Below are 27,737 nucleotides of genomic sequence, written 5' to 3'. Positions count from 1 at the left end.
TTATAGAATTAAACGTGGTTCAAAAGAACCAGGTTTTGCTTTTCCCTCATTGGAATTAGCCACTGCTATCAATTCCTCCATAAATTAGAATTCATTACCCTTGGACAATCATAGCCTAATTTGCGAAGGTTTTGTTTGTTTCCAATAAATCAGTATACAGGATTTGGCTGCATTCAGAAAAAGTATTAAAAAAGATTGTTTGTAGCACTTTAATAACATTGAAGACAGATGGAGAAGAAATGCTTCTGGGCAGTCCGGTATCTGGACATCTATCAGCTTGAGAATGCCCTGCGCAACCTGTTTCTAAAATCCTACCTCTCCAATACAATGGGCAGCATTGAAGGAAATTTTTCTGCAATCTCTTGGGGACCCTATACCACCGTGCTAGTATCTTCTAGCCCATTTCCTGTAAGGCACATGAAATAGAAGCTTTGTGGGCCAACTTCATAATCCTATCTTTTTGTTGAACTATAAATGTGACATGCAAGTTTTTTATTCCATTGCTCTATATATTTTGTATAGATAACATCAGGTGGATGGGATAGAATTCGATAAGAGTGGGATGGCAATGTCTGGGTGGTTCTGTCTCCAAACACAGTGCATAAAACTGTGTGGGTAGGAGGAAAGGTTGAGATTTGTTGTTTCATAGTTCAGAGAGAAAATTATGCAATTGCATACCTTGTACCTACAACCGTTTTTTCAGTTTACCGTTCGCGAGAAAGTGATAAAGACAGTATTGGTCCTCATGGAGTAGGGAACAGAATGTCCCTTCCTGCAATCTGGGTTGGGATTGTGGATTGCCTATCACAGGGGTTGAGCGAGAAGGCATATTTTTAGATAAGATGGACCTTCTGTCATTCCAGAAAAATTTTAAGAATAGTCCAATGATCGGGTGCTGGTAGAGCTTTTTAATAATATCTGGGGGTAGCCAGAGGAGACCCCAGAGTGGTTTCTCTGCGAACCTCTGTTCTAATAGTGCCCAACCTTTACTAGAGCTAGCATTGCAACAATCCAGTATTTGATTCGTATGAGTGTCCCTGTGATATGTCACCACTATGAGTCTATGGGATCTATTGGCTATAAGATCTTTCCAAATCTATTTTAATCTAGTTGAGAAAAGACTTTGGCATCCAAACTGGCAAAGTCTGGAAAAGATTTAGTCTTCATATAGCATACTTAAAATTAATGTACTTCCATGACTCCTATATCATGTAGGAGTCATGGAAGTACATTCATTTTAAGTGTGCTAATTAGCCCAAACCACAAGAGAAGGATTGACGACCACTTAGTTAAGTCTTATTGAATCTTGGTTAAAAATGGGGGAAAGTTAGCTGAAAAAATGTTTCCTATTGAGGGAGTGAAATAAATATCTAAATATTTTATGTGTGTCTGAGCCAATTTGAGTGGAAAGTGGGCTTCAAGGTTTTGCAGAATTGCCCGCTCTACATTGAAGTTCAAACCACCAACTTCTGGAGGTTTATTTTGAAGTTTGAGCAAACACTATAGCTATAAAATTCTGTGAGGTTAGGCAGGTAAATTAGCAGTTGGGTTATAAAGAAAAGCAGGTTAGCCACATATCTTGCCAGTTTATGTTCTCCAAGATTAGTTGCAATTTGGCTAATGTTGGGATTAACTGTAATCTGGCACAATAATGGCTCAAGGGTCAATTTAAAGGTGAGGGGAGGCAATAGGCAGCCCTGCCTGGTTCCATTCTGACGTATGAATGTATCTAATAGCGGGCCGCTGATTTTGATATTTGCTGAAGGTTGGGTATACAGTATATGGCGTCTATTCGTGTTAGGAACTTTTGTGCAAAGCCTACATACTGCGACTACCTTCTTAAAGGACACGTTCACCTGATCCTTTTTTCAACATCTGTGACTAAAAGATTCTATTTTGGGATTGCTTTACAGTGCACTCAATGGATGAATCTTAGGGCTCATGTCATATTGTCCCTTTGCCTCTCTTTATGGGACAAAACCCACTTAGTCTTGGTGGATAATTGTATGTATAAAAGGGAGGAATCTAGTGGCCAGTATTTTAGTGAGCAGTTTGAAGTCTAAGTTGAGCAAAGAAATAGGTCTATAGTTAACACATTGTGCAAGATCTTTTACTTCTTTTGGTATCATGGTTATAGTAGCACAGAGTGTGTTAGCTGGGAACTGGACTCCCTCATGTCATTAAAACCTTATTAGGTAGGCTAGAGTGTGACCAAATGTCTGATAGTATACGAGGGAGAACCCATCGAGACCAGGAGCCTTGTGAGGTTTAGAACTCTTTAAGGAAGCAGACCAGTCCTCTGTATAATTGGTGCCTACAAAGGACTAGAGTCTTCATCTGGGAGATGCAGGAGGCCTGAGGAAGAGAGGTATTGATTTGTTTATTCCAATTTTTCCTGGTGTGCTGAGGGCTTTAAGGATGGGAAGGAGTTGTAGAGATCTTTAGGAATCTAGGAATCTTTTTGCAATCCCCCTCAATGCAATGGGCCAGTGTCCCTTTGACCGGATCAATATGGGGAATTAAAGAATAGGCATCCCTAAGTTATTTTGTTAAAAGTTTACCTGGCTTAATCCCCCATTTATAGAAAAGGTGTCTAGCTTTAGTGAGACCAACAATCATCTTGTGGAGAAGAAGGTTATTCAGTCTTTCCCAAAGGAGATGCAGGTTTGTAAGGACTGAAGAGTCTAGAGATTTTCTTATGCAGCAATTCAAATTGCTGTATCTGAGTTAGCAATGAAGAGATGTGTGCAGCTCTAGCCTTTTTAACTTGAGAGCCCTGTGAGATGAGGATACAACGTATAATGCTCGTTTTCAAACCACCATTGGGGCAGATTCTGTATTTTGGTGTGCTTGAAAAAAATCCTTTAAGTTCTTTTTCTACCAGAGTATTGATCTGAGTTTCTTCCAGTAACAATTCATTCAGCAAATTTCTGCATGGTTCTTTAGTGAGACAGCGATCTAGGCTAACTGGAGAGTGGTCTGAGACAGAAATTACCTTAATCACCACTAAACGCATCTTAGGAATGTCCATGTGTTTTTAAGGAAGTAGTCTATTCTGGAGTAAGAACTGTGCGGGGCCAAAAAGAAAGAATAGTTACTTTCAGTGTTATGTAAGATACGCCATATGTTGACTAACTGCTTCCTGTGTAAATTTTTTTTAAACTGTCATAAAAAAGATTAGGAAAGATGGGGGTATTGTTGGATACATCCATAAACAGATCCAGTGCCTCATTGAAGTGACTCTCTATAATCAGCATACTTGTAACAAAGGAAGATAATTCCTCCAGGCAGTATTCAAGAAAGAATATCCCGTCAGAGTTCAGAAGATAACTAAAGTTACCAATTCCCCCTTCAAGCAGTCCTTCAAAAAGAGGTAATGATGACCCAGACCATGAGATAGCTGATCCTTTAGGGTCAAATTTGCAAAGTAAGAAAAGATAATAACCCCCCTAGACTTTGCATCTGGTAATGTGCTATGATATGTTACCAAAAAAAATTGTATTTTGAAGCTTTGGATAATTGTTTGTTTGAAAATGTGTTCCCTGGAGGTAGGCAACATTGGGTTTAAGTCTTCAAAGGTCTCTCAAAACTGAAGGGGGAACCTTTTTGTGGGATCTCCTAAGCGGACCTCCTCTAGCAGCACCTAAAGGCTTGAAGTGACTACATACTAGTAGATCCATGGGTTGATAATGTAATATGTTTCTGTTTGAATTTACTGATTGCTTGTTGAGTCTTTACTGCTGAATTATTCAACTATGGGTGTATGTCTGACTAGTCTCATAAATCTGATAGTTTCCTTTCAATCCTTAGAGGGAGGTGGGTTTTACCTCTTTGAAAATACACATACATAGATTGATGAATCTAGAGATTCCCAACATCCTGGGTTTTGTCTCTTATTGCTTTATTGTTACTAGCACCATACTAGCATTTCACATTCGGGAAGCTTCACAATTTTTTTCTTCTTCCTACCCTTAAATCACTCTTTTTGTTGTTTTTTTTCTCTCCCATGGCTGCATGCAATGCCGAACTTGAGCAGACTATCCCTGCCAGGCATTTTTTCTTGGGCATTTTTTGGGGGTCTTTGAAGGCAGGCAAAACATCTGAAATTCTGTATAGGGGTATATATACACACACACTTATATGTATTTATACACAACATACGCACATATAGGTGTTATAGCAGAGAAACCATATGGGTGTTAATTATTTCATTAGCGCAAGCATAGGTTTCTGCTACTTTCACACCTATATATGTGTATGTGTATATATACATACATGTGTGTGTGTATATATACCCCTACACAGAAGTTCTGATGTTATGCCTGCCTCCAATAACCCCCAAAAAATACCCAAAAAAACGCCAGCTACAAAACCGGCAAGGTGTGAAAATAGCGGAGCCATATGCCTGTTCTATTGCAATTCTAATACAAATGAACTTTTTTTTTATGGTTCTGGACATGCTACAGAGCTGAAACTTTCAATAATTTTTTCAATAATTGTCTCTCTATCAAAAATTACAATTTTTAAGAACTTTTTTTTGTGTGATTAATAGTCCCTAGGGCATGACCCAGAACCCTAGGCACTTTTTAGGGGCATTTATTGGGTTTTAGGGCTTCAAAATTGTGTTTTTTTAATTACCGAAGTTCGGGTCCCATTGATTTCAATGGGGTTCTGAAATCCGAGCCGAACTTTTGGGAAGTTCGGGTGTTCTGGTCGAACCGAACTTTTGAAAAGTTCGATCATCCCTACTCATAAACAATATTTGCCCAACCAATCAGGGAAAAGAGTATTTTGCTCCCCATCAAATTCCACCTGTTTCTTTTCCAATGCTTTTCACATGATCTCTTCTTTCAGCACAAATTAATTGGACATGGCATAAGACGTCCCTCAGGCAGTTGCTACTGCCCAAGTCTCTGGGACTGAAGCCTCTGTGGACTCTGTCCAATTTAATATCAGTGGAGGAATCTTTATCCAATAAAATGTTCTTTCTCCCTCAGTTCCAGACCTCCAGTAAAGACACCCCTGACCCTGACAATCTTCTGGCTGCTACGGTTCTCGCCAACATTGATTTTTAATCAGAGCCGTGTCTGATTTTTTTTGCAGTTATGTTACCATATTCTACATGACCATTTGTGCTGACATTTTTCAAAGACAACTGTATAGAAAGAACTTCTATGACAATTTGACCAAGATCTACCACTGTAGCTTTATTTTCTTTCATCAGCAATCATTTACCTGTCTAGAATGTTTCATTGCCCTTTCCTTTCAATGGGATTTTTCAAATCTTTGTTGAACCATCCCATACAATCTCCTCATCTATAGCCAGCCGGCTATTTTGCTGGATTAATCTCCATGACAGCAGTTGGTTAGTCACCCTTATTTCAAAGGTTATGTACTGCAGCCATTTGTAATGTGCATTCGTTCTAAGCCCAGCAAAAAACTAATGAGATTCCTTCATCTCAGCCTGTAGTGTAACCATCCATGCCCCAAAATCTCATAAGTTTCCACAATAATTATTTTTTAATTTCACTTACCAGCAGACATTCTAAATACTGCCTCTGGCTCAAGATAGCGTGGAAAGAAGAGGAACCTTACTTGTTAGTTTAAATATAATGAATTACTGTATTCATGAAGAAAATGGTCAAAACTTTAGATTATAAAAACAAGGCTACAAAACAATTACCAAAAAGTTACTTATGGTAAATATATACACATACCAAATAGGGAAAACTAACACTTAAAGAATTTCCACAATATAAATGTGCTTATCGGGTTCGATTCAATAGAGTAGAGAATTTTGCAAAGTAAATGCTCAGTTTAAAAATGGCTGTTCACTCAGCTTAGTGGATAAGGTGAAATTACCGTGTTCCCCACAGTCATCCAATCACATGCAAGCAAAAGCATGTTTTTTTAATTATATTTGCATATGATTGGAGGTACAGAGTGAACATAGCTTCACTGCATGAAACCGAACAATCAATTTTCAGAGTGAATATTCTCTGCAGTTGCCGTGTAGTGATTACTACTGCAACAATAGTCATATCAGAGATTAAAGCGGAGTTCCACCCTGGGACATTTTTTTTTATAAAAATACCCCCAGTACAGTCAGGGCTAGTGCATTCCACAATGGCTAGCCTCTGATCTGTCCCGGGTCACACTTACCTGCAAGAAGAAATACTTACCTTGAAAATGTATTGTCCAGCGCTGCCATCTCAGGTGTGGGCAGCTTGAAGCCAGCGCGATCCTCTTCTATGTCCTCTTCCGTCTTCTTCGGTCCCACGATGCACTGCACCGACCCCGCCGTCACTTCCGGAGCCGCAGCGTCACCCCTGCACAGCTTCTGGGCATGCCCAGAAGCTGTTTAGCAAGGTATGACGGCGCCAGCACCGGAACTGACATCGGGGCCGGTGCAGGCGCATTGATTCCTGGGAGCGATGACGTTCAGCTCCCAGGAATCATTGCAAAGCCAGGAAGTGACGAATCGCCGTGGCCGCCGAGGGGAGGAAGAGGAAGTAAGGTAAGTATATTTTCTTCTAAACCAGGTAAGTAAAAAAAAAAAAAATTGCGATTATCCATTTGTTTTTCAGGTGACCCGGAGCGAGAAGATGGAGGTAAGTATAATTCCTCCGCTTTAACTCTTATTGTGGAACTATATTGCTTGTACTAATGTGGTGCTCACCAAGAGATTATTCATCAGGTTATCCCGTACAGTGATAGGAGAGGTGAAAATGATACTGGTAGCAATTTGTTTACTTTGCCATAATATTTTGTTTTTAAATTAGAGAATACATTTATTGAGAAGTTACAGAGTTTCAGAGTAGTCATTAAACAATAATACAGAAGGCTACTTTGGTCACATTTAAATAAGAATCAACTGGTAAACATAAGCATCATCAATCACAAAAACTTCAATAGTGATAAATATCCATGACTGAGCCTATTGGTACATAGTGAGCACACATCTGAGTCCAGTGCAGCGATTAGGAGCTACAGAATCTGATTTATAACTAGATCCAGGGACTAAAGCTGGAATTTCTAACCACTTGGCCTATACCTTCTTAAACTTGGCGGGACAGCACCTGTGTGGATATACAGTATATAGCATTTAAGTCTTAATGTATCACCCTGATCCAAACGATAAGTGTTATTGGCCCTGAAAATTCCCAGTATAGAGTACGTTTGCAAGCCTAAAATAGCACACTGGCCATGTCCTCTCTATTGGATTCCTGAACCAATCCTGATCAAAATTACCCAAAATTCTTTGGATAAACATCGATATTAGTCTGAAATACTTCATTCAGTCTATCTTTAACCCCTATCCATTAAATATGGAGTTTGGGGCAGCACCAGAGTAAGTGGATCAGGTCTCCATAGTCTCTGTGACACCTACCACATAGTGGATCTTCAGAAACTCCCATCTTAAAAGAGCCTTAAAGGGGTATAATGAGTATGTAAGAAGATAAATAGTTGTGAAAGTTGTTGGGTAACATTGAGGGACCTAGTCTGGACAATTATTTCCAACTGGTCCTCCACAAAAGGTCACACATCGTGTTCCCATTTCTATGCCACTTTAAAAGAAAAGTCCTCAATAAATGCAACTGATAGCAAGAAGATATGAAACCTTTAGAGGTTTCAGTTGCTTGCAATAAATTAAATAAAGGAATGGGAGACAAACACCAATCACAGGAAATACCATGTGCTCTCATGGCATATTGAAGCTATAAATAATAAAAGTTCATATACTGAGGGAGGTTAGATCTAGATCGCAACTCAGAAAAGGATAAAAAAAAACATCAGTGAATACCTGGAAGCTAGAACCTTTAGGGTCCATTCACACTAGCTTGGTCGCCTTGGTCGCCTGACAAGTCGCGGTCGGTCGCCTGCCATTGATTAGCACAGGACCCGTTCTAATAGGAGTGACACAAGTCGCTCCGACTTAGAAAAAGGGTCCTGTACTACTTTGGGGCGACCTGGAGGCGACTTGCATTCACTTCAATTATATGAAGTCCATGCATGTCGCGCGTGCACCGCGACTTCAAAGGTCGCCCCAGCAAGTCGTGTCGCCCCTGTCTGAATGGGCTCTTACTAAGATTTTAGCGTCCCTTTGAAAAACGTGATATGAGTCTGTTAGATCCAGGGTGGGTACATATCCAGGTTTTAACAAAATAATGATATTGGCCTTTGTCATTGAAGGGGGTAAACATTGTCTTTCAAATGAGGTATTGAATTCCTTAGGAGCTATGGTAAATACAATCAGCATAGTGTTTATGATGGTGCACCTCTATTGGTATACCATTGTTACCAGGGGCTTACAGTTGGGAACTGTTTGCCAGCTGTATGTCTTCCAGGGTAATTTGGGGTGGCATAAGAATTTTATATTTTATTATGAATTAAATTACACAGGGGTTGCAATTTGTTAAAGAAAACTGTGAATCTATATACATTTAAACAATTTGTAGGTGTATAGTTTATGTAAACATGATTATTATGATGTAAGTACTTTTATCAATGTGTTTTAATATTATTACGTTTCAGTTTACCATTTTGGGTAGCTATACTGGCTCAATAAACTATATGCTCCATGGTTAGTAATACACAAATTGCAGCTTTGCTGTCCTGCCATATAGCTTCACTCACCAATATTTTTGCATTTGCTCATTGTACCGACATGTAATTTTCACTGAAGGTAATCCCAAATTAGGTTTTATTTGGGGTTTGAATTATCAAAGTTTAAAACAGGTTTACTCTAAGTGCTGAAACTTTTTTGATCGGTCACTGTGGGTTGCTGAACACAACTGTATTGCACACGGTAATAAAGCCTGTGGTCCTTTAATAAAACCTATAACCTAATACATCTGCTGTGGACAGACATTTCACAATACAACTGTTCTAAAAGTAAGGCAAATGAAATAATACATTTCTCATTATCATTCTGGACCAAGCTGCAGTCATGCATTTATTCAGCGTTGGCAGTATTTATCATTCAGCATAATAAATTATACTTTTATGTTTATTTCTGTCCTAGAATTTTAGAAATGAGAAAATCAATCTTCAGCTGAATTATAACTGAATAATTAACAATTACAGAATTGAGCAAAAGGCATAATAAACAGGGAGACACATAAATAACTGAATGTGGTTACTCAGTTGAGTGATGACTATTGTTATTTATTGTTTTGGCATAAGGACTGTCAGATATGATAATTAAAATGCTATTTCCCTTGCTTCCCCTGAAGGTTGAGGAGCCATGAAATAAGCAACAATGCAAATTAATGATAAATTCTTCAAATCTTATATTTTTTTTATTCAGTAAGGAATACAAAGTTTTTTGGGCTAATTGTAGCCTCAGTTTCCTGTTCTTAGCTGACAGGAGTGGCACTGGTGTGGTCTTCTGCTGCTGTAGCCCATCTGCTTCAAGGTTCGATGCGTTGTGCATTCGGAGATGGTATTCTGCATGCCTTGGTTGTAACAAGTGTTTATTTGAGTTACTGAGTTATTTGAGCAACAGCCTTTTGATCATCTCGAACAAGTCTGCCCATGTGTTGTGCATTCAGAGAGGATTTGAGCTTTGTGACATGGTGCATTATCCTTCTGGAAGGAGCCATCAGAAGATGGGTACACTGTGGTCATAAAGACATGGACATGGTCAGCAACAATACTCAGGTAAACTGTGATGTTTAAATGATGCTCAATTGGTACCAAGGGGCCCAAAGTGTGCCAAGAAAATATCCCCCACACCATTACACTACAACCAGCCTGAACCATTGATACATGGCAGGATGGATCCATGCTTTCATGTGGTTTATGCCAAATTCTCACCCTACCATCTGAATGTTGTAGCTGGAATCGAAACTCTTCAGACCAGACAACGTTTTTCCAATCTCCTATTGCCTCAGTTTCCTGTTCCTAGCTGACAGGAGTGGCACCTGGGGTGGTCTTCTGCTACTGTAGCCAATCTGCTTCAAGGTTTGATGTGTTGTGTATTCAGAGATGGTATTTGCATACCTTGGTTGTAACGAATGATTATTTGAGTTACTGTTGCCTTTCTATCATCTCAAACCATTCTCCTCTGACCTCTGACATCAACAAGGCATTTTCCTCCACACAACTGCCGCTCACTGGATATTTTCTATTTTTTGGACCATTCTCTGTAAACCCTAGAGATAGTTGGGCGGGAAAATCCCAGTGGATCAGGAGTTTTTGAAATACTCAGACCAGCCTATCTGGCAACAACAACCATGTTATGTTCAAAGTCACTTAGATCCCCTTTCTTCCCCATTCTGATCCTATTCTAATCCTAAGTTTGAACTTCAGTAAGTCATCTTCACCAAGCCTAGATGTCTAAATGTATTGAGTTGCTGTCATGTGATTGGCTGATTAGCAATTTGGTTACCAAGCAATTGAGCAGGTGTACCTAATAAAGTGGCCGGTGAGTGTGTGTGAGTGTGTGTATGTGTATGTATATATATATATATATATATATATATATATATATATATATATATATATGTACTGTATATTTTTATTTTAGACACGTATTTCTTCTGTCTCTTTACCACTTGTTGGTTTAAATACACAACGTAAGGCAGTACTAACCCCAAGACTAAAACTATAAAATATTGCAGTTTAACAATCCTTAGATTAGATATGTTGGCTGTGCTCTTTCATCCAGAGCTATACATATGCACTGTTACTGTGATTGGATGTGGCTTGTTGTGTAAGAACAGAGATCAACGGTCCTACATAGCAGAACCATTTGATCTCCATTCTTACACAGGGAAGAATGACAGGCGGCTTTGTTTACATTAGCCGCCTGCCTTTCTCCCTGTGTAACGGACGATCGCGAGTGACCGGCGGACATCGGGTCCGCCGGGCACACGCGCGGGGGGGTCCGTGACCGAGCGAGAACGCGCCTTCGGGGGCGCGCGCTCGCTCCCTAGAGCCTTACAGGCTAGCGACGTAGTCCTACGTCGCTTTGCCTGTGAGGGGCTGACCGCCGCAGTAAATAGTCCTAGTTAAATATTTAAAAATTTAAAATAGTTAAAAATGTAAATAGTTAAATTTTACACACACAAGTTCAACAGTATCACCGCAAAACTAAAAATGTAATATATTGCAGTTTACCAATCATTAGATTAGATACTGTATGGTGGCTGCATTCGTTTTCGTTTCCTAGGCTTTTTTTTCTCTTTTTAGCTGGTGAGCAGACCACTAAAACATCTACTGTATTAGAGTGCCTCTGCTCTGGATTAAGGAGCACAGGGGCACCCTTGGACAGCAGCATAATTCATTTGGTGGAAGGGGAGCGTTAGCTGGAGTAGCATATTTACATGTTGTAGATATACTAACAAATTCAATCTGAACTCCAGCTAACACTTTATAAGCAGTTATAGCAAACAGTTTTTGTTCCTTTTGGGATATAGGTTTTACATAAATAAATGAAAGCTGCACATTGTAAGCACCTCTGTCAGTAGTAAATGGTTTGTCTCGACCCTGTAATTGGTACATCTGCAGGACAGCTTGTTCTTTTGAAAAGCAACAGACTTAATGGCTGGATCATCAGCTTAAAATTAAAGAAAAAAAAACTTAAATAGAAAAGAAATGCAGCCACCACATCTAAGACATGGGAGCAATATAATAAATGTTTGTTTTTGGGTTTAATACCACTGTACTGAATCAGTGGAGTGATTCATCCCTTACTGGGCGGTACTATCCAGAGTTCGGTCAGACAAAGCAAGCCATAGGGCTGGCTGAATAAATAAATGTTAAAAAATAAATAAATAATTTATATTGCACTATTTTTTTTTTTTTTTGTATTAAGTATTTATTTGTAAAACAAATATTATATACATAAAGTTAAAAACAGGTATAAAATATCAGTTTTAAAAAATTATCAACTGAAAGATAATTTTTAAAAAAATGACCTACAATTATAATAGTTTTCCTTTCAATAGGAGAAGGAAATGAACTGCTTAACAATCCCTCATTTGTGAGACAGTTGGGTGATTATTGGAATTACAATATACCTCTGTGAGATTAATCCCATGAGACATAATGCGAATGCGCTAAAAAGCCATTTTGTCGGCAGGATAATTTCTTCCTCCTCTGACAGATAAAAATCATGGGCAGTCCGAGGTTCACTTTTACAGAACTGATCCCTTCAGTGTTGTATGCCTTTTCTGCTTTTGAAATTGACATTGAAATAAACAATAAAACAAAGCAAAATCTGCAAAATTGTGTTTGATTTGTACCAAATATTTCATTTTTTTATGTTCAGTGCATACATGCTAATTACTCTTTAAGTGTAATACCTACCAGTATGTATTACCTCTCAATGAGATTGCAGTAATCCTTTCAACACCGATAATAAGGAGCTTGAAGCGTCCCTTCAAGCAGAGGCTGCAATGTTTCTGTACCGGTATCCATGATATGGGAGCAGGCATCCATTCACTATTCCAGGAGTGCTTGAATATAAGGTGTAAGACACCGCTCAAGACCGAACCCGGTGTTCCGTGAGAATTACCTACCCGTGAGAATTACCTACCCCTCGTCACTTCCGGTGCTCGGCACTGTATGTAATGCGGCGGTTACATTAAAACAGCTGGGCTGCAATACGAATCATCTCCGCTCCTGTCCCGGTCACTTCCCTGATCTCGGATAGTAAATATAAAAGCGGCAGCGGCTGTATGAAAACATAAATCACGGAGCCGAAAGCCGCTTTTATATTTACTTGCCGAGAGCAGGGAAGTGACCGGGACAGGAGCGGAGATGATTCGTATTGCCGCACAGCTGTTTTATGTAAGCGCCGCGTCGGTAGGTTTTTCTCACGGTACACCGTGAACGTTTCATACTAGTGCGCATGCGCACTAGTAAGCTTCTCTGTTCTTCCATCACGTATCCGGGGCTCTGAGCATGCGCAGTGCTGCGCTGCTCAGCTCTTTCTGGCCGGAAGTGACGAGGGGTAGGTAATTCTCACGGGGTAGGTAATTCTCACGGAACACCGGTACTCATGTAAGATTTTGTCGCCTCAGTGTCAGGGTGCCAGGAAACCAGACCACACAAAGATGCAAGTAAATGAAAGCAGTTTATTAGAGCAACAACAATAAACACACAGCAAGAGTGAGGAGCGAAATCAGGAACAGCCAGGGTCAAGTACAGAGTCATCCAAGCCAGGATGGAGTCTAGAAGTGGGTAGTCATCCAAGTCGGTATGGAGTCTAGAAGTGGGTAGTCATCCAAGCCGGGATGGAGTCTAGAAGTGGGTAGTCATCCAAGCCGGGATGGAGTCTAGAAGTGGGTAGTCATCCAAGTCGGTATGGAGTCTAGAAGTGGGTAGTCATCCAAGCCGGGATGGAGTCTAGAAGTGGGTAGTCATCCAAGTCGGTATGGAGTCTAGAAGTGGGTAGTCATCCAAGCCGAGGTCGAGTCCAGAGGCGGGTAGTCTGCCAATGCCGGGTCATCTGCCGATGCGGAATCGAGAGCCAGGAAAGTTGTAGCCAAGCCAGGTCATGCACGGAGGAACATGGAGAACAGAAGACTGCTAGGAGTGATGCACTTTGGAGCACAACCACATTGGCAAAGGACTGCAAGCCAACAGATGATATCTATAGTCAGGTGTGCAACATCATCACTGAGCGACGCCCAGGCAGCAGGCAAGTGATGATGCAAACAGAGTTTATAAAAGACAGCAGTCTGCACATGTCCAAGATGGCTGCCAACAGGAAGGCAAGGTAAGACCTTGACACTCAGCCAGTGGTGAACAGGCCGCATTTTGCATTCCAGGGTGAAATGTGTCAGTGGCGTGACAGGAGTGGCACTGACGGAAGTCACAAAATCTAACATATTCTATGAGCACCAAGTTCGGTCTTGAGTGGCGTTTTACACCTTATATTCAAACAATCCTTCCAAGAGTGCTTATGTTTTTTCTTTTCTTCCCTGAAGGCCAATGCATCTTTGTGCAGGCATCATCCAGGGTCAGCATGCAACTCTAGCCCATATGCAACACAGTAATGTAAACCCTGTTCATTTTTTTTTCTAGCACATATTTCAAGCTATTCCATGTTCCAAACAACTTAGCTTTCCTACTGCTGCCTCTCAGAAAGTTATAATGTTATAATATTCCAAGTGAACAGGGGGGAGCTGACTGTGGAAATGCTTCCTGATCACAACACATAGACAGGCACAATCACTGAAATAGAATTAGGGATTTGTTTATAATTACATACGGTACGGTTTTCTTTTTTTTTTTCAATTATAGATTTTATTAAGGGTAAAGAAGGATATGTACATATACAAAAATGATATACATTATAATCATGCAAAGAGACTTTATACATCAACAAAACTCTTGTATTATCTAGCTAAGAAGAGGTATCTCTACTTATTCCCCCCTCTCGCTTAAATTATACTTTTCTCATCTTCTTGCAATTATTCCCTAGTACAGCCCTTTCCCACCCTATCATTATAACTTTTATTTATTCTAAAGCAACCCCAGAATAAACAAATCACCCCAAAAATAGAAAAAAAAAGGGGGGGGAAGGGAAAAAAGAAGGAAAGGGTAAGGTTCTTTTTCTGAAATAGATATACTATGGCTGTATTTTGAGTTACAGCAGGCACGTATGTGTCTACGTCGTAATGTATACAGTGAGAATGCTGAATTGCCAAATTGATTATATCACGTTGTTATTTTTTTACCGTGGTAAGAATTAGGGAAGGGTTTCAGTCTCTCTGCACATAACAGTATCATTGTAATATTTTGGTATTTAGGATATAGGTACGTATGAATGGTGCCTACTGGGTTAAGGAACATTAGTTTAACTAATTTTTGAAAATAGCGTTCATTCTCAAGAATAGTACCCGACAAACTTCATCCAGCGCAAACCAAAGCAAAACCAACTACATAAAGCTGACTGACATTTTGTGCCATTCTCTATGACTTATCCTATGTTTTTTGCCTGTCATTGCAGAATGAATCTGAGTAATAATGATATTTTGACCATTTATGATGGAGATGAAATTACATCAAAGATTTTGGGACAGTTTGTGGGAAGCAGTGGCCCTCAGAAACTCTACTCCTCCTCGCCCGACCTCTCAATTCAGTTTCATTCTGATCCAGCAGGGATGATCTTTGGGAAAGGACAAGGATTTATTTTGAATTATATAGGTGAGTGGCTATTTTATGAATGAAACAGCAGACTAGAAGTCTGCACAGTGAATGCGTTTTGCTTTGTATCTTCTATGGTCACCTTGCGGTAAAGCAAGGAAGCATTGAAAACCAGTGTAATAAACTATGTGCTTTTAATAAACAGAATCTGTACATACTAACTACTCACAATTGTAGGAAAACAATATAAGTCATACAAAGTATTAGAGATATACATACAACACATGTACAGGCTACCTAAACTTCCTGAGCATGAACAACAGTCTTCACAATCTCTGTGGGCAACCAAGGTTTCAGGCTCTACTCAAGTGGTTGCGGGAAATTGGGGCTGCCATCATCCCCAAGTGAATTTTCTTCTGACACAGACTTTCTATCTTAGTTCGCATGTTATAATGGAGTCCTCTGGCACAGACCTTCCTTGTTGTGATGGAGCCCTCCTGGCACAGACCTTGCTTGTTGTTACAGAGCCCTCCTTTCAGCTTATGCTGCCAACCTGTATTTTAAAACTTTGGGTGGCCGTTTCCACATGGGTGTATTTCTTTCTGCATCACTTCTATCAGTAAAATAGAATTTGATTATAAATGTTGATATCTATCCACAAAACCCCACTCCTGGTTTGAGTATAGGGATCTTTAACCTCCCTGGCGGTATGATTGTTTCCGATTTTAGATGCTGAAAGTGGTACCATTATTTTGCTAGTAATTCTAGCCCAAACCAACTATTTACATATGATTTTTTTTTTTTTTACTGTGCGTTCTTCTTTATAACATCTCGGGTATGATAAAGTTTGCAACACAAAATCATAAATTATAATATAATAAATAACTATAAATAAGTTAAAGTATATATATATATATATATATATATATATATATATATATATATACCGTATTTATCGGCGTATAACACGCACCGGCATATAACACGCACCTCATTTTAAGAATGAAATTTAGGGTTACGCTCTGACGGCCACGAGAATTTGTCTGCTGTGACCTATTCCCCGTAGCAGAGGAAGGCTGCCGGAGGCCTGGAATGCGAGCCTTTACCGTACATCCACTCACCTTAGAATGTGTAACATGTTCTCCTGCAGCAGAGGAAGGCTGCCAGAGGACTGCGCCGTTAAAGATGACATCCACTCGCTTACATTGCGCTGCTATGGGGTATGTACTATGGGTTCTTAACACTATATCGGCGTATAACACGCACACATCATTTGCCCCCTATTTTCAGGGGGAAAAAAGTGCGTGTTATACGCCGATAAATACGATATATATATATATATATATATATATATATATATATATAAATATATATATATAAATATAAAATACAGTAAAACTGGAGGAAAGGGCACTGGGGGGCAAACTAATGTCAATTTATTTTATTTTGTAATGTAATCCAATAGGATTACAATATATCAGTGTGTTTTTGTGTTTTACTTTTCAAATTTGCCGCCGGTTCCACCCCCCTGCGAGCGTCACGTCGCAGGAGACGGAAGCCGGGGCACACAGCATCAGGCATAAGATCCGGCCGCCGTATGCTGCAGGGGACAAGGTAAGTAACCTCTACCAGGATCCAGCTATGCTCCCTGGCGGTACCCCGAGTGTGGCTCGGGGGTTACCGCTAATGGCACTAACATTTCACCCCAAGCCACACTCGGGAATACCGCTAAGGAGGTTCATGAATGATGCTACTATAAACAAATGTTCTAAGCCAACGTTTTCATACTGAATTCAAAAAAGGATATTGGATTTTCTCTATCAGGCTTAGATTTCTTCTTTTCAATGATTTTTATTGAAAGTTTTCAGCATACAAACGTGTGTTATAACAAAACAGCAATAATTGAAAAACGGTACGAAACCGTATAACAGTCCCAGTGGTCAGGTAGTACAGTCCGGGATAGACAAGCATAAAAATACAGTAGGAAACTTATTTCCCAGGAGGGAGACCTTGCGAAGTGAGGGCTCAAGGACTCCCACACACGTGGAGATATAGAGACGTCCCCCCGCAATGCGTCAGAACTCCAACAAACAATATCAGCCTTCGCTAATTGATAAACATATAGGCTACTGCTAGATAGCTGGGCTGAAACCAACCTAGAAGATTAAACCACAGCCGATGACCACCGAGAAATCCTCAGCAAAAAAAATAAAATAAAAGAAAAAGGCTGCTGAGAGACAAATATAGCGGATAAAGGAAATGGAGAAGAAAGAAGAAATGGAAAGAAAAGGCGAGAGAAAGAGGAAGAAATGGACCCAACCCCGCCCACCGGACCCCCACCTCCAGACCCAAGCGGACTACTTATTCGTTCCCAGTAAGATAATTGAGCCAGGGTTCCCACACTTTGTCGAATATGTGCATCTTATCATCCAGTTGAGCCGACAGCCTCTCATTCAGCATTATCCAGGATAGTTTGTGTCTAAGTTGCTCAAACCGCAGGACAGGAGACCTCCAAGATCTAGCAATCGTAATTTTGGCCGCTGTAAAAATAAATGTTATAAGTTTCCTTTGCGCCTTGGTTGCCGTGTCCACCTTTCTGCCCAGTAGGGCCTGCTGCGGTGACTTAGTCAGGTTTATCTGTGTAAGAGAGTATATACAGTTATACACTCTGATCCAGAAACGTCTCACTTTGGGGCATTGCCACCAAATGTGGAACATAGAACCAACCTGGCCACAGCCTCGGAAACACTGAGGAGACGCCCCGGGCACAAAGGATGCTATCCTGGTCGGCACCATGTACTAACGCAGCAGTACCTTATAATTAGCTTCTATGATTGAGGTGTTAATTAGGGATCTGGAGGCCTCCTGAGCCATGGCATGCCAGTCTGCCAAATCAATGGATTCCTGGACGTCTGCCTCCCAACGCTCCATGTATGGGAGTTTCAGAGGAGAGTCCGTCAACATATTGTAAATCATTGAGATATAGCCCCGCAATTTGTCGTGTTTGCGACACAAAAATTCCATAGAAGTCATGGTGGTCAGGTCAGAGAGGTTAGAGAGAGAACGCAGAAAATGATCAATTTGAGTGAACCTAAAATATTCCGAGGCAGGCAACGTATATTTATCAATCAACTGTTGTTTCTTAAGAATACCTCTATGGTCACAAAAGTCTGCAATACGGAGTAGTCCCTTGTTTGTCCACCACTGGAACGATTTGGGTGAGAGACCCGGGGGGAACCCGCTATTATTGAGGATCGGGGCCAGGGGAGCATGCGGGGAGCGAAAGCCATGCAATTTAGACAATCGGTCCCAGAGGGCTAGGGAGTGAGACAAGGCCGGGCAAAGAATAGGGGGGCGATCTCTGGGTGGCAACCACATAATGTTGGAGATCTCTCGGAGGCTTAGATTTCTTGTGACCACATCTTTATTATTCTATTCCATTAGTGACCTTGAAGTGACATATTTTAACTTTATTTGCATATCTGCAACATATGGAGAAACATCTAGTTGTTATTTTCGCTCTCTAGCATGGATAATCAAAGTAAACATAAGAAATTTAAATGGTAAATCTGAAAGCCATTGTATTTCTGCTCAGCTTGCAGCTCTTTTTTTGGGGTGAGTCAAACAGTAGGAAGAAGAAAAAACATTACATTAACAAAAACATGACCAAAATATACCTTACTTGTTCCAGTAGAGAATAATCTGATAAATACAGTCAAACTTGAAAAGTTTACCCTCCTTTGCATATCAAACGTGGATTTATGAACAACTTTGTTAAAACAAGGAATAAAACAAGAATCTTATTCATGTGCTTGAGAAATAAATCTCCCAGGATTAGTGATGCTAAGATTAAGGAATGTAATTTTCTAGGTCCCCACATAACAAAATTGATAAAAGATTACAAAGTTGAAGTAGAGGTAAATGAAGACAAAAAAAGCTGCATAACAATTATTCAAAAGCATTTGCTAAAAAAAAAAAAAAAAAAAAATGGGAAATTATCCGTGAGTGACCTGCTGAAGTTGTACAAATGTATAGGATGTAATATTGAAAGTTCATTTTCAATGGTCTTAAATAGACTTTTTGGCATAGTCAATATTTCCCTAGGACATTTTAAACATGAAAAAGCAGCACCAAAACAAGTCCCAGTTTGCTGACTTATTGATTAATTAACAATTCCATAGTACTTTTCTCTTAGGGAGGGGCAATCATCGTGGACCCACACATTAGACTTATTATCCTAGGGATAATTCTAGACAGGATAGGAGTCAATTATGCTACCAGCATGTCTTTGCAGCATGGAAGGAAACCCACGTAATCACATGAAGAACATGCATCCTCTATGCAGAGTTTCCTTGCCAGAATCTGAACCAAGGACACCAGTGCTGCAAAGCGGAAGTGCAAACTATTAACAACTAACTGTGCTGCCATTGATATGTTCCTGACGTGAAATGCATTTGAAAATCAAATCGTGCTGTGCTTTTAATTAATTTATAAATATGGAATATTATCAAAGCAAAGGTGTGTGTTACTCAAGAAGCCTGTCTTATAGAAAAACTCCCAAAAAATATTCAAATACACAACAAAAATTACTGCGGCGTATTTCTAAAGCAATGAATGCAACTTTCTCTAGACACTCACTGGTAGTGAATCAATAACTGTTCTCTAAAATGCATCTACCTTGAAGATTCACATGTGGTGGATGTTTAGTGAATGCCAGATTCAGTGCTTTAACCACTTAAGCCCTGGAAGATTTTACTCCCTTCCTGACCAGGGCCTTTTTTGCGATTCGGCACTGCGTGACTTTAACGGACAATTGCGCGGTCGTGCAACGCGGTACCTAAACGAATTTGACGTCCTTTTTTTTCCACAAACAGAGCTTTCTTTTGGTGGTATTTGATCACCTGTGCGATTTTTTGATCATGCGCTATAAAAAAAAAAAGAGCGTCAATTTTGCAAAAATAACAATATTTTTCACATGAAATTCCCCCCCCAAAAAATGTAAAAATCAAAATGTTTTAACATTTTCGGCCAATTTGTTTTATGCTATATATGTTTGGTAAAAAAAAATCGCAAAAAGCGTATTTTGATTGGTTTGCGCAAAAGTTATCGCGTTTACTAACAAAGGGAAAGATTTTTGTCATTTTTGTTGTTTCTTTTTTTAAGGAGTAATGGCGGCGATCTGCGATTTTTTTTGCAGGACTGCGACATTGCGGCGGACAGATCGGACCCTTGACTGACATTTTTGACACTTTTGGGGTTACCAGTGACATTACTGCAGTAATCAGTGCTATACATATGCACTGTTACTGTAAAAATGACACTGGCAGGGAAGGGGTTAACTGTATTGGAGAGGGAGGGGTTAAGTGTGTCCTAGGGGCATTTTTCTAACCGTGATTGGACATGGCTACTTGTGTAAGAACAGAGATCAACGGTTCTACATAGTAGAACCGTGTGATCTCCATTTTTACACAGAGGAGAATGACAAGCGGCTTGTTTACTTTAGCCGCCTGCCTTTCTCCCTTCACGGCGGACGATCGCGAGTGACCGGCGGACATCGGGTCCGGCGGTCACACGCACTGACATGTTAGGGAACGAGCCGGGGCGGGACGCGCCTCAGCGGACGCGCGCTCGCCCGCTATTGGCTCACAAGCGAGTGACAGGCTAGTGACGTACCGGTACATCACTTTGCCTGGCCGGGGCTGACCGCCGCAAGTACATATACTTCGGTCGGCAAGTGGTTAAGAAACATGCCCCTATGTGTTTCACGTTATTTGTATGTGTGACATGATTTTTTTTTTCTTCGTTCACTAGTTATAGTCATCTCACATAGCCCTTAATGTCCTGATTCTTGAGATGTAAGTCTAAGAGTCTTTTGAAAGCCACCATACTTCCCGCAGAAACCACCTCTTGTGGTAGAGAATTCCACAAACTTGTAGCCCTAACAGTAAAGAACCCTCCTCGTTGCCTGAGGTTAAAACGCTTCTCCTCTAATCGCATTGTATGTCCTCGAGTCCTCATGCAATTCCTTCGAATGAACAGTTTTTTTTCTAAGCTGAGATCCCCATTAAGATATTTAAAAATTGCTATCATGTCCCCCCTCAGACGTCTCTTCTCCAGAGAGTTATGCATGGATTGATTTGCCTAATTTGCTACTCTCTTAACCAGCCTAATATGTTGATTTCTAAAAAGTGCTAGCTGAAAAGTGGGAATCCAGTCTACTCTTCCAATAACTTGCTTTGTGATATGATTCACATCATGATTATCTAATACAGTTTGGTAATTTTAAGGTAGATTTTTTTTTTTTTTGGGGGGGGTAGCACAGGGTAAAATGCTGCCTGTTGTCTTTGAATGATTTGTGGTACCAGTGACTGGTGGTGGTTGATCCATTTATAGTGTTGGAGAAAGGTAATTTCTATGTTTGTGCCACCACCTACACTGACCTTTCTATCAGTTAGGGAACTTCATGCTGGGTAATGAAGCACTTGTAGATGGCAAACTGGGCCAGTTCAGGTGACCTCTTTAGTTTGCACACCGCAGCATCTATTACACAATCTTCTTTCTTGCTTTTCCATATAAATATAAGTATTTTCTTTAATATAAACGAATGTTTGTAATGATTTTGTTCATAGCACAGTTGTGTTTATTAATGAATCTGGACCCCTCTCCAAAGGACATTCAGTAGGTCATCACTGAGTGCTATAAAATAAATGTATATGCTACTGCTGTGATGCATAATGTAGTTACTGACCCTGTTTTACTGATAATAGAGAAAGTATAGTATATGCAGAATGGAGGTTCTTTCTAGTAGCTGTGTTGCAGATGAAAGCTGAACTCCGGGAAAATATAAAGACACAAATGTTTGCAGATCTCTAATTATTACATCATTATTTGTATTTTTTAATACAAGCAATTTAAGTACCAGAATTTGACTTGCAGTCATGTAAGGAATAGAATGTATTGGCTCCCAGAAATGTGCCACATCCCTAACATAACAATTAAAAAAGAAATGTAAAATATATGGCGGGCTTTTTGAGGCACAACCTACTTAAAATTCCAGTATGAAACTAAAAAAAGTTTGGAAATCAAACGTAGTTCTAACCACCAAATTGTTAAAAGAATTTATTTGTGATGGATGACAAAATAAGGCCATTTTAATTAAATAACTGGAAATGCTTTAATGCTTGAAATTATGTAAAAAAGAACAATTATGTAAGTTGTGCCTGAAAAATCATGCCATATATATTACATTTTATTTCAATCTCTTGCAGTCCCCTATGCAGCTGTGATTAGACTTGGAGAGAAAGAAATATTACAAGGAACCAGTATATTAATGCAAGGAGTACGCCAATTGGAGGAGAGAGCAGAGTGACAGATTGGTCAGTTCATCAGTCTGCTGCTTCTCATGCCAGTCACAGGCTGGGGAAGGGATAAGTGTTACGTAACTATACTAGAGAAAATCAGGTCTCCTGGCTGCCAGGCACAGCTGTGTTGTGTGGTAGAGGACTAGATAAACAGATATTATATAGGCGGCACAGTGGTGTAGTGGTTAGCACTTTCACCTAGCAGCAAGAGGGTCGCTGGTTCGAATCCCAACCATGACACTACCTGCCTGGAGTTTGCATGTTCTCCCTGTGCCTGCCTGGGTTTCCTCCGGGCACTCTGGTTTCCTCCCACACTCCAAAGACATGCTGGTAGGTTAATTGGATCCTGTATAAAAAAATTGGCCCTACTGTGTATGTATGTGAGTTAGGGACCTTAGTTTGTAAGTTCTTTGAGGGCAGGGACTGATGTGAATGTGCAATATAAATGTAAGTGCTGTGTAAATTGACAGCGCTATATAAGTACTTGAAATAATAATAATTATAGTTTACCTGGAGTTTAGCTTTAAGGCCTAAGTACAGTAAATAAAAAAAATAAAAAGAAATCAGTATAAGGGACACTACTTACTATCAATAGACAGAAAAAAGATATATCCAGAGGTTAATTGACCTGCACCACATCCCTGTATGAAGATATAGGACACAGGAAGAGATGCTCCCGTAGGAGCTAGGATTTTTTAGGTGCAAATGAAGTGTTGAGAGAAAGAGTAAAATTACATTTTTTTGACAAAACAAAAAACAATCTTAAAATTATCCTAACATGGAAGTTAACAACAAGTTCAAGATTAGTAACAGTTCGGGGGTGATAATACCAACATGTTTCACCGGTAGATTTAGCTTCTTCAGGAGATAATGTAATATCACAGAATAATCATCCAGATTTTCACTGTTTGTAGAGAAAAATCGATTAGGAACCAATTATTTTCTCTACATACAGTGGAAATCTAGATGATTATCCTGTGCTTTAATGCACAGTGACATGATATTACATTATCCCCTGAAGAAGCTAAATCTACCGGCAAAAAAACATGTTGGGATTATCACCCCCGAAGTGTTACTAATCTTGAACTATGTTAATCAGTCTCCAGACTACTATGTTAGAATAATTTTATCATTGTTTGTTTTGTCTTTACATTTTAAATGAATTAAAATAAAATATGTAATTTTACTCTTTCTGTCAACACTTTATTTGCACCTAAAAATTCCCAGCTCCCACGGGAGCATCTCTTTCTGTGTCCTATTACTCACTATCAGTTCAAGGTGTCCCTTGTGCTGCTGGCTCCTGCAGTAATTGAAGTCTTCCTCCTCAGATTTTGATTAATGTCCCTTGTGCTGTTTTTCTTTTTTTTTTTTTTGTTTTGTTTTGTTTTGTTTTTTAACCAAACATAGCCTTTACCTTGTGAGAGCAAAAGCCAATCTAATTTTATCAATGACAGCTCATCACGGCCATGCTAAAATAGACTTAACACAGTGATTGGCATGTTATACAGCAACATGGACATTCATTTCTAGACTGGAGGTCTATGTAACAGTAGGCTCTTAAAACTAGATTGACACATTGGGGGAGATTCACTAAAACTGGTGCAAACAGAATCAGGTTTGATTGTCAAAGCTTGTTTGAACAAGGTGAATTTAGACACAGATTCTGTGTGCACCCGTTTTAATAAATCCACCCTAATTTGTCTGCAGACCCTGAAAAAACGAGAGGAATAAGCAGCATCATAATAGATGCTAGCTGTCCATTTCAGAAGCAGCACATGTTCTATTCAGTACTTCATCATTAGGATTTTAAAATGCCCAGCTACAAAACATCTCCAGTGTGTAGACTCAGCAAGCTCAGAAACCATTATTAATCAACCACGAGGAAAAATAATGTACATTGTAACCAGGTGCTTTTTTTAACAAAATATATGGATGCTAGTTTCTTAACAGGACAACTGCTGACTATAGCTGAATCCTCCAACTCTGTTACAATAAATGCAAGCTTCACTTTGACTCGAGCCTAGTACACAAAGCCTGAATATCATGCGGCATCAGCCAGTTCAATAAAAACCATCCGACATTCAGCGCGTGTGTATGGCAGCCGGTTCAAAATAAGATGGCAGTTTGGGTGGCTTCCGTCAGATGAGCATGCTGGAAAACCAGCAACTGACCTGCTCCCGACCAGAGTGTTCTAGTTAGGGGGGGGGCATCCCATCATAGCTCAATAGGACAGCAGGGGAGATTGCTGTACTAACATCAGATTGGGGTGTGAGATAGTGGTGTGTACTAGGCTTAAAGCGGAGTTCCACCCTGGGAAAGTTTTTTTTAATAAAAATACCCCCAGGACAGTCAGGGCTAGTGCATTCCACAATGGCTAGCCTCTGATCTGTCCCGGGTTGCACTTACCTTTTAGAAGAAATACTTACCTTGAAAATGTATTGTCCAGCGCTGCCATCTCAGGTGTGGGCAGCTTGAAGCCAGCACGATCCTCTTCTGTGTCCTCTTCCGTCTTCTTCGGTCCCACAATGCACTGCACCAGCCCTGCCGTCACTTCCGGGTCTGCAGCGTCATCCCTGCACAGCTTCTGGGCATGCCCAGAAGCTGTTTAGCAAGGTATGATGGTGCCTGCACCGGAAACTGACTTCGGGGCCGGTGCAGGTGCATTGATTCCTGGGAGCGATGATGTTAGAAGCTGATTGGCCACCATGCACAGCTGCCCTGCATTTTGCAGGCTTAATTTTTATTAAATCAATCCCTGTGTGCCTTCATCAGCAGTGTAATATAACAAAAATGGAAACTAAAGAGCCACCCTGCTAATAGGTCCAGATACAACTTTATTCCAATAAAAGTCAGGGGGACAATCCAAAGAGTCTCTAATGAAATTTGGGGGCCCAAAAACTGCCTCCTTCATTAGGGCTGCCAAACCAGCTGCTGACAGGGCCTGTGCTTGTAATCACACTGGAATAAATAACATTAAAGGTTGAGTTCACTTCTGGTTTATTCACATAATGAAGGGGCTTTCTTCTGCAGTGTGTCTCCGTATTGCAGCCATCTTAGTAGTAGTATGGCTTCCATACCTAATGCCAGAGCTGCCTGACTAGTAGTTTAATGATTATGGGGGATTTTTAGGAAGCATAAGGAGAGATGCAGAAATCACAAGTTCACTTATTGAATGAAGCAGAGGCATGGAGATCTTTACACTGCAGATCAGCAGGCACAGTTCCCTCTTCAGTGCAAAAAAATACCTGTTGATCCTGCCAGAAACCTTCTCAGCAGGTAACTTTCTGTGCTCTCTGTTTGTGTTGTATTCCTATCTTACCATTTTCAACTGTCTCTGAGAACTACAGAACCCCTTCCCATTGTGTTATTGAGAAGCAGAGGGGAGTGTAGTCCTCTCCCGATTCTCTTGTTCTGATCAGGGATGAGCTTAATGTGCCCAGGTCCCAATTGAGGGACATTTGTCAAACAGTTAAAAAAAATGTAATTGCAAAGTTCTCCACACCCTACCAAAGTCTATGGGGGACACATTCTGTAATTTAATATTGCCTATTTTTAAGAATAATAAGAAAGGACCTATCGAACAAGAGTATAGGGAGCTGAGCACTGCCAGGAGGAACATGTACCAAAGCAAAAACATTTTTAAAAATACAGTACTGTGGGGAGCAGAACTTTTTAAAAAAAAGTCTTAAAGGGCAGCATAAAAAATCACAATTCCTTAAATAATATATTTGGGAAATTTTCTAAACTTGCTTGTGAACCAGGAACACCTGTATGATGTACTAAAGCAAAAGTGACATTTATAAAAAAAATAAATACATTTTACATGTAAATGACAGCTCCTGGCCTTGTGTTCTGTTTGTAAACAAGCAGCTAGGGATTCCCTTTACCACCAATACTGGACCCTTATCCAAGATAAAGGTCTGGTATGGACTGTAAAAGAAACCCCATGCAAAAAAAAAAAAGGGAGTATGGTCCTCCAAAATGTATGCCCTATAAAACTTGCAAAAAATCTCCACAACCCCCCCTCCCAAATCCACAAATGCCCTCCTGCACAGTCTGAGGTCTGTATGTAGGAGGGTGAACAGGCCATTGAGTTTGTCCATTTAATGAAGAGCGCACAATTTTAGTTGAGGTTGAAACCTGCATCCCCCAAAACTCAAACCTTATCCCTAGTCCTGATACATTACAGTTAGTGAGCGTTGTCCCCATAGGACAGGAAGTGTGTTATTAGCAAAATGTGCAGGTAAAAATAAAAATTTATAAATGGCTGAAAAAATAAAACAAATGCAGCCACCACACCTAAGGACTGGCAAGCTGCAAATTATAACATTTTTAAAGTTTTTGACTTAGATACACTTTTTTAAGCCCTGTGTGTTTGCCCCAGCTGTGATAACAATCTGTTTGTTTTTTAGTTCAAAAAGGAGTGAGTCAGTGTCACGCTCCTTGGACTGGAATTAAATTGAAGGGTTGTTTTAGAAGCCTCTGCCGTGATAGCCAGATTTTAGTTGTTCTATATAGTTGCTTAAACTTGTTTTATTATAAATATATATATTTTTTTTTTTTTTGCTCAACAGCTAATCTCCAATTATCATTGAGCAATTCTAGATGTGTTTAGGGTCTACAATGTAAGGATTTGTTAACTATAAGTTACCATATATCTTTACCTTCCTTTATTATCTACAGAAGAAGCTATTCACTGCATTGTATAGATTTGAAAGAGTTAAGAAACTTTATTTCCACTCATTTCAACCAGAGCTCCTGTGGTTACTTTCATAGCTATCATTTCTTGCTGCTCTGTGAGATAAGATACCACTGTTTGTAAGACAACCCCATTATTTGTATAGATTGGACCCATTCAGCACCTGCTGGGATACAAAACTGTGCTATAAAAAAAAAACTGAAAAAATAAGAACAAAAGGTTTACTCCTACTGTTTCATAAAAGTGCTCAAACAGCCAATGCAAATCTCAAGGTACATCCGAGTAAAGCAAATACATGAATATTATACAGAACATGTTGGTTAATTATGAGTGCGTTTAGAGAAAGCCTGTAGAAAAGATCTATTATAAATGAATGCATTTACAATCCAAACACAAATATACTAAAAAAGTAGCATCTGTGCAGAAAATATATTTAAAGGCGGATAGCTGGCATTGGCCACTACAGAATGGTAGCTATGTGCTTTTAATAGAGCACAAAACCAAACTGAATGTAAAAGTATACAGTCGTGGCAAAAGTTTTGAGACAGACACAAATAATAATTTTCACAAATTTT

At 39.8% G+C, this 27,737-nt stretch overlaps 1 protein-coding gene across 1 annotated transcript in view; it reads left to right on the top strand.

Annotated features, from left to right (window-relative positions):
• The window catches only part of SEZ6L (seizure related 6 homolog like), a 636,929-nt gene that overhangs the window by 530,007 nt on the left and 79,185 nt on the right, over positions 1-27,737 (top strand). Inside the window, exon 10 of the mRNA XM_082244006.1 lies at positions 14,966-15,162. Coding sequence (XP_082100132.1) covers positions 14,966-15,162 — 197 coding nt within the window. The remainder of the gene's footprint in view (positions 1-14,965; positions 15,163-27,737) is intronic.

The sequence above is a fragment of the Pelophylax lessonae genome (assembly GCF_965119305.1).
Source record: "Pelophylax lessonae genome assembly, chromosome: 1".
NCBI classification, from domain to species: domain Eukaryota; kingdom Metazoa; phylum Chordata; class Amphibia; order Anura; family Ranidae; genus Pelophylax; species Pelophylax lessonae.
This window is presented reverse-complemented; position numbering and strand designations above follow the sequence as displayed.